General features: G+C 37.0%; 2 protein-coding genes and 2 non-coding genes across 4 annotated transcripts; 1 reads left to right on the plus strand and 3 right to left on the minus strand. All coding sequences in view use genetic code 12, as the record gives it.

Moving 5' to 3' along the window:
* Positions 1-39: 39 nt before the first annotated feature.
* CORT_0D06080 (Lpd1 dihydrolipoamide dehydrogenase) lies at positions 40-1,518 on the minus strand (the record flags this gene model as incomplete). Its single annotated transcript, XM_003869530.1, has 1 exon — positions 40-1,518. The coding sequence occupies one exon, from the start codon at positions 1,516-1,518 to the stop codon at positions 40-42; it is 1,479 nt and encodes a 492-aa protein (XP_003869579.1).
* Positions 1,519-2,596: 1,078 nt separating this feature from the next.
* CORT_0_Lys(TTT)_64 lies at positions 2,597-2,670 on the minus strand. Its single transcript has one exon. It is a non-coding gene (tRNA).
* Positions 2,671-3,575: 905 nt separating this feature from the next.
* CORT_0_Lys(TTT)_65 lies at positions 3,576-3,649 on the plus strand. The gene has a single exon. It is a non-coding gene (tRNA).
* A 1,492-nt stretch (positions 3,650-5,141) lies between these two features.
* On the minus strand, positions 5,142-8,093 carry CORT_0D06090 (Sec5 protein; the record flags this gene model as incomplete). The annotated part of the gene is made up of 1 exon (XM_003869531.1): positions 5,142-8,093. One exon carries the CDS (start codon positions 8,091-8,093, stop codon positions 5,142-5,144), a length of 2,952 nt encoding a protein of 983 aa, XP_003869580.1.
* Positions 8,094-8,269: the final 176 nt, after the last annotated feature.

Here is an 8,269-nt window from a genome sequence, read left to right on the forward strand (position 1 = left end):
TATAGAATGTATTTAGAAACGTATTTATTTTGTGCAACCTTAGAAGTTAATTGGTTTGTCGTAAGCAGCCAAAGCAGCTTCCTTGAAAGCTTCAGATAATGTGGGGTGGGCATGACATGTCCTTGCGATATCTTCAGCAGAAGCACCGTATTCCAAAGCCAAACCAGCCTCAGCAATCATTTCACCAGCATTTGGTCCAATGATGTGAGCACCCAAAACTCTTTGGGTTTCAGCATCGGCGAGGATCTTGACAAAACCATCAGTATCCAAGTTGGTTTTAGCTCTTGAGTTGGCAATGAATGGAAACTTACCAACGGTGTATTTAATTCCCTGTTCTTTCAATTGTTGTTCATTCAATCCAACCCATGCAACTTCTGGGTGTGTATACATAACGGAAGGAATGTTTGCGTAGTTTACATGACCATGACCGTTTTTGATGATTTCTGCTGCTGCAATACCTTCTTCTTCTGCCTTGTGGGCCAACATAGGGCCAAATGTAACATCACCAATAACTCTAATGTTATCCTTTTGAGTCTTATATTGGTCATCGATAATTAATCTACCCTTGTTATCTTTTTCCAAACCAGCAGCTTCCAAGTTCAATCCTTCAGTGTATGGTCTTCTACCAATGGCAACCAACAAAACATCAGCTTCGATATCTTCCTTCTTACCTGATTTGGCATCTTCAACTTCGATCTTGACGATATCACCATCTCTTTCACCTTTAGTGACCTTGGTACCTAATTTAAAGTCTAGTCCTTGTTTTGACAACAATTTTTGAGTAGTCTTTGCAACTTCGGCATCCATACCGGCACCAATAGCTGGTAAAAATTCAATAACAGTAACCTTTGATCCTAATCTTGAGTATACTGAAGCCATTTCCAAACCAATAATACCACCACCGATGATTGCTAATCTTTTTGGAATTTCTTTCAAGGATAAAATACCAGTAGAGGTGACGATTCTTTCTTCGTCAACTTCGATACCTGGGAACGGAGTTGGTTCCGAACCAGTAGCAACAATAAAGTTGTCAGCTTCGACCTCAATTGGTTCTGCATTTTCGTCAATTGGTTGAACCTTGACTGTTTTGTCATCAACAAATGAACCAGTTCCTTTCAAGTAGTCGACTTTATTCTTTTTAAACAAGGATTCGACACCCCCAGTTAATTGCTTGACAGACTTTTCTTTGGCAGCCATCAATTTGGCAAAATCAACGCCAACTGTACCATCAATGGCAATACCTCTATCTTTGGCTTCGTGTTGAATTTGATGCAACAAGTGAGTGTTGTTCAATAATGATTTGGATGGAATACAACCTACATTCAAGCAAGTACCCCCCAATGCTCCTCTTTTTTCAATACAGGCGGTGTCCAAACCCAATTGTGCTGCCTTGATAGCAGCAACGTATCCACCTGGACCACCACCAATGACAACGACGTCGTATTTCTTGGTGGATGCAAATCTAACGAATTGAGCGAATTTTTGTTGGACAGAAGTTGGTTTAAACGATCTCAACATTGTGTATGTGATAAAGTGTTGGTTGTGTGATGTTGTTCAAACGAATAGGTATATATATTACTTAAGTCTGTTGTAAAATGAATAGCTTCGTTTAGATGTATGTTGATTGGCAAACGAAAAAAAAAAAAATTACTTAAAGCTGCTCTCTCTCTCTCTCTCTCTCTTTGTACTGTTCTTTCTCGGTGTTTAAACTCCCGACTACAAAGGAGGGAAGTTCAATGGACATGAAACAGAATTAAGAAAGGTGTATATATAACAAATAGCCTAGGAGTCAATAGAAACCTCTTACAGGTGAATTCACAATGCATTCGTTGCATTTGTAAGCAAAAGTGTCACCAGCTCGGAGTTTGACCTGCTAACAAAATATTTTGACTCTGGTTCCAAGTACACTACCCCCGGCAAAACCAGGTAACACAAACGAAACAACACACCCAAAAGAAAGTCATCTCCGGGACAAACAAATTTACCGCAGCAGCTTCATGTTTAAGGGTTCTGAGCGAATGTGATGAGCTGTTTGAATGATTTTCCTATTTATTAGTGACTTGTTTTTGCTCGTGATCATGCTGGTGCAATTTTTTAAAGTTTTTTAAACGAATTTTTCTAGTTCAACTGAAGTAGAGACATACTTTGAAGTTTATGTCCGAAACATACAACACTAACGGAGATAAGTAAAGAGTCATCCTTCACGGACGTTATGCACAACTTACGGTTTTCAAGTTGGGCCCCAATTCTTTGAATAATTGAGAAAGTGTACAAATTTAATTCCTGAAACAGCCAAGGAAGTTATGTTTATCAAAATAAGAGGTTATCCATTAGATCTAAACCTTTCATTCCAGCCAACAATTCGTTAGTTACCCTATAGTTTATAGAGCCCACTATAGAGCTCTCTGATTGCAAATGCAATGGCCACTTGTATAAATTTGGTAGCTCAGGCGCAGAATAAAATTCTTTTCGCAGAAAAATTTTTATTTTTCAATTTGCAGCAATTTTCTACAGAACCCATATTCGTTTGTGTCTTTCTGAAAGTACTAAACAATGTACATGAAGAGTGGTCCAACATAACTCAAAAAATAAAAAAAGCCCGACGCGGGACTCGAACCCGCAACCTTGAGATTAAAAGTCTCACGCTCTAGCCGATTGAGCTAGCCAGGCAAACATGTTGTCGGTGACAAGAGCGATTCTATCCCAAAATTACGTTGCTTGTCGCAAAACTGCTAGCTATGACCACTATCACGCTATTATTCAAGATATTATTCAAGACTATATAGCATATTTTCGTGGAATATCTTTATTTAAAGGTGCAAATATCTAGTATATATTGGTATCCCAGTTCTGGTGCTACTCGCTGCTGGCTACCTAGTTTCAGGTTTTAATAATGGTTACAATTGAAGCCTTCACGAGGGTTGAGCTTTCAGATAGTTTAGTTCATAAAATATCAAGCGATCACAAACAATCGTCCTGCTTTTTGGTTGCACCCGACCATCATTTACTCTCATGGTGGGGACGTGTTGCATGCTAAGACACTGGCGTAGTTAACCGAATTAATCTAGCAACTACACTTGAAGCCATATACAGAGTTCACCCCCTCTATAGGTTCTTATTTCTGTTGGCCAATTTCAAAGACTGCCTGTTGCAAAGGAAAATTGTGCAGGGAACAATTTATTAATACTTTACCAAATCTTGCTAGAGAAACCTTGGTTAATGTTTGGAGTTCTGGTTGCAATAATTGAAGTTTTCAATACGGGTCACAGCCAAATTTAGAAGACCTCTAAGATTAAATTTGTCGTTAATTTTACTGGTAGAAAATTTTTGTTTCATATTTTTCCTAATTGTCATGCCAAAACTATAACTCAAATTAGAAGCCTCCTCTAGTAACTCTATTAAGTACTAGAATAGGCACGTTTTAATTAGATTTTCTCTTTGCTACAAATAAGCTCTCACTAGGTCCTGTATCTTGCTCTAAGTTACGAAAACGGTACTAGATATGCTTTTGGAAGAGTAAAGTACTATTTTTGAATTGAGCTTGAAATTACTAAGGTAATTTAAACACAGAAATAGCCTGGCTAGCTCAATCGGCTAGAGCGTGAGACTTTTAATCTCAAGGTTGCGGGTTCGAGTCCCGCGTCGGGCTTTTTTTTGCAAATTCTTTTTTTTTTATCATCTTTGTTGGTTGCAAAACCATTGACACCATTTCAAGAGAGTATCTTCAACTTTTTTACAACAATATAAAAATAGAACATTAAACTAAAGAAGGGAGGGAATGGGACACCGATTCAACACATTGGTACTTTGGAAGAATAGATCGGGATCGGGACCGGGATCGGGACCGGGATCGAAATCTTGGAAAGTAATTTATCATGATGGGACTGATTCATTCAAAACAATTGGGAACTTCAACATCCATAAAATTAAGGAACAAACAATACGAATTTGTACGTCCTCAAATGGGGATCATGGTAACTCAGTAAACAAGAAAATAAATGAGACAAACCTAAAAATTAAACTAGACGGAATCACCTGATCTGAAAGTGAACATATTCAGAGCAGATTTTGAAAACAATACAAGTTCAAAAAGACACTTGATATTCATTCAAACTTGAAATTCTAGCCGGCTTCTGCTCTAACTTGAATCAATGAACCTATTTCTTTTCCATGTATCGTGTATTCGATAGGTATTAGTGTTAGTAACGCCTTTATTTTGAACCGATTTCATACAACCATGAATATACTACTTGTCCAAAATATTCACCTGACAATCATTTAAATAACAGTAAGATATCTCGAAATATCCCATCAAAAATTAGAAGTTTATCTTCATTGAGTATATTTGTCTACTCTCAGGATGCAAAACCCAGAAACTGCAAGATCATATCAGCAGCAATTAATTGATTAACAAGTTAGCGTAAAAATCAAATATATCATGTTATGTTCTAAAGTTCTCCTATTCTGGAACTGAAATACGTTAAAATTTCCGACCTTTTTGTTACCTCACTGTCAATATATATGGATCTTTCGGATAATATAGGAGGTTTCGTGGATTAGTAGATTGCAGTACGTTTGCTGTTGTAGATATGATGACGATAATTGCCAAAAGGAAAGGAAAAATGGGAACAAAAAGAGGGGAATTTGTGAGATCAACAAAATTTTGGCAACTAATATATTTTCTACGATATGCTTAAAAAGTGTAAATAACAATGAAGAAGCTAACAAGTATATCAATTATGTGGTGAGTCTATATAGAATTACAATAACTAGCAACCTGAAAAGTGTACTTACTCCTTAAATATCTTGCAGCTTGAACCTGAATTCAATCTTCTCTAAATCTTCTTGGTTAAAGAATGTGATATTATCACACTTAGAGCTCTATTATGAAACTTGATGAAGTGAGGGGATATTAGAGATTTGCCTTACAAGTAAAAGCTGCATTAAATTGCAGCTTAATGTCAGAGATGTGAATCAAAAGTGCCTAGACCGAATTTTAATGTATTTGTTCCTCGATTTCAATGTCTATATTGCCATAGATATCATTTGAAAAGGCAACGACTCTATTTTCAATTCAAAATCGATAGTTCAGAAAGCTAGATTTCTTCTCCAGAGGGTAACCTTGTCCCCTTCAAAAAAGCTCAAAAGCATTCAAATTGCGCCTTTGACGATTTCAAATATGTTTTCAATCTCTCTTTGAATATTGTGTCGCTGTATTGATCATTACCGCGAGGAGTATCACACTCGGTAATTTGAGTGCTGATGTTTTCCAAAAGATTTTGCAACAAGCTAAATGTCGAGTCGTTCAATCTAAGCCCCTTAGACGTCTCAAACACACTATGCAAGAAATTACAATCCAATTTCAAGTTGTATAATATGAAAACGTTGCGTATATTGACGCTTCCCAATCCATCTTTAATACTCTTCAAAAAGCTGTATTGTAGCTCATTGATAATTGTGATGAAAATATCCCCACTCGTTAATGGTTTAAGTTTATGAACAAGTTTTACGAAATGCATCAAAACTTCAAATACAAATCCATCAATTGACAAGAAGTTTACCTCAAAGTTCGCCTCATTCTGAGATTCAGATATACGACTGAAAAATCCACTCGTTACAGAAGAAATAACTTCTTTTTCATTTGCCAATATGTCATCAAGTATAGTCAAGCTAGCCTTATCAATGTCCGCAAATAACTTAAGCTTTTGCTTGGACAAATCTTTACCAAAGCGTTGATCAAACTGGAAAATCAATAGTGGGTATGTGGTTCTTGACAACTTGTCCAAGTTATTAACAGTAAGGATTTTAAAAACCTCAATACTGGTACCTTTTTTCTTTGATGGAGACAGACGGTCTATATTGTACTTCTTCATCAAGGAGTCGACAATAATATTCAATGTCCTCATAAATTGTATCTCAATACTCATGAGAACCCGTTTGCTCGGATACGAAGCAACAATGTTTACCTGCAATTCATCCTGACTTTCTTTTTCTTTGCTGAGGATGATTCCACCAATCTTGGAAATCATGTATAACTGATAATACTCAATCACATTGATCAACTTGGTGCACGACCCATCTTTGGCATTATATCTATCCTCAATCTTCCAATCTTCCAAATCGTAGAATTGAGAACAATCATTAATCCAAGTAGAGCATACTGCCTCTAAAATTTTCTGATTTATATGCAGTGAGGCACTTTTCAAGGCCTTCAATTGTTTGTTCGTATCTTCAAACTTGCTGACATTCCCAATGGTGGTAACCGCAATACCCAACTTCGTTAATACACGGTTTACTTTTGTTTGGATTATGCTCAACTGGTGTATTGTTGATAAAGAGTTTGAATAGCAGGGAACAAACTGACGATAGTTTGCAGGCATGGATTCCAAGTTGTTAACTTCCTTGTTGTCATTGGAATTGGTCTCCGATTGAAACAATCTAACTAAAAGGTCCACTGCTTCATTTATTGCTTGAAAGAATTGACCACGTATCAACCCACTAGGATCCACATTCAATTTGTAATAACTGCTATAGTTGTTTGCAAATTTTCCAACTAATTTGATGAATATTGTTTCCATATAGCTCATAAAATTGACCAACACCAACCATGTTTCATTGACCAAACTGATATCGAGGGCATCTCCACTCTCAAACGCTTCGTCAATAGCCAACATTTTCTCCTCCTTGTTCTTGGCTAACTTGATTTCATTTTTATAGGTTTCATACTTTTCTGAAATATAACTTAAATGCGATCCCTGTCTCCTTTCTGCTCTTAAGGAAGCCACATAATCTATCAACTTTTTTTGCATTAACGCAAACTTGGAATCAAACTTCTTTTCTTGGTATTCGAAATCGCTCACCAAAACCTCAATTTGTTTATTCAAGAAAACTCCTATTGGGTCCGATTGGTTATTCTGACCACGTGCACTCTCAATTTTAGACAAGTTTTCCACCAACGACATAAACTTTTGATCATCTTTGTTGCGAGAGCCAGCTCCACTAATTGAACTTTGATTTTTACTTGCCTCATGGTCCAACGATGATAATTCCTGATAAGTTTTATCCCTAAATTGACTGGCAATTACTTCTATTTCCTGAAAGACTTTTGCTATAATGGTGAGTTTCAGAAGTCTGATCTTGTTCAAAGAGTTAAGGGCAGCTTCATCCTGTACACCATCATTTGATTGTTTGAGCTTATCGACATCGGATTGAAAGGAGCTGTTGATTCTTTTTAACACATGCATCTTTTCTCGATCATATCGAGTGTAATCATCAATAAATTGATGGCTATCATTTGCCGCAAGCGAATTGATCAATTTGCGAGGTATATCAAACAAGAAGGAGTTTGACTTTATAAAGTCCAATATAACGTTAAGTGTGTCTTCTTTGGCCTTATTTTCAATAATGGGCCTTATCATCAAAGTGTTTGTAGTCGCCAAGTTGTTCAATGACAGTTCAAGCTCTGAAGATATATCTCCGCTACCAACACCATCGGATGCTTTCGACCTATGTCGCTGAGGGTTGAAATACTTAGATACCTCCTTATCCTCTTGCAGTTTGGTTTTCAGCTGCTTAAATCCTTGTAATGTTCCATCCATTTCTACTTTAACGTTTAACGCATTTGTAATATTGGAATCAAGGGAGGCCTGTAAATCTCTTGTATAAGATTGAATACTTTTGTCCAAAAAGTGTAGCGACTCGTCCAAAACTTTCAATGGGGTATCTTTATGGATTGTGGTTAAATACTTGTAAGGCTTGAATGTTTGTGAACTTATTAAGTAATCTTTTACCAGAGGATCCTCTGGTGACGATATAATTCCTCTCTTCATAAGGTCAACAACGATATTAGACCCACGTCCCTTTAGTGGGTCCTCCAATTCATGACCTTTAGTCGGCTCACACTCATTTGCATCTGGATCGTCCAAGGCGAGAATTGACTTCATAAGTTGAAATGACTCTTCAATGGAGAGCCCTGACAAGTTTTCCGGGTACGATTGGTCAATGTTGCGCACATCTTTACGATCTTTTGGACGGGGTGTGCTAAGTCCATAAGTGGATAGCAATTGCTCGGGTGAAGGGTCTAAATCAAGCATTGCCAACTGTGGAGTTGTTAAAAATTTCAAGTTGTGTGTGTGCAATATGACAACGTAGGTTTTGTTGTCAGAAATTTTGACTTGCCAATTCTCAAGATTTTACACGTGCAACGCATGCCTTTATCACGTGAAAAAGAAAAATAACCAAATATCTGGGAAGACTAATTTTCAACAAC

This window comes from Candida orthopsilosis (assembly GCF_000315875.1).
Source record: "Candida orthopsilosis Co 90-125, chromosome 4 draft sequence".
NCBI lineage: Eukaryota > Fungi > Ascomycota > Pichiomycetes > Serinales > Debaryomycetaceae > Lodderomyces > Lodderomyces orthopsilosis.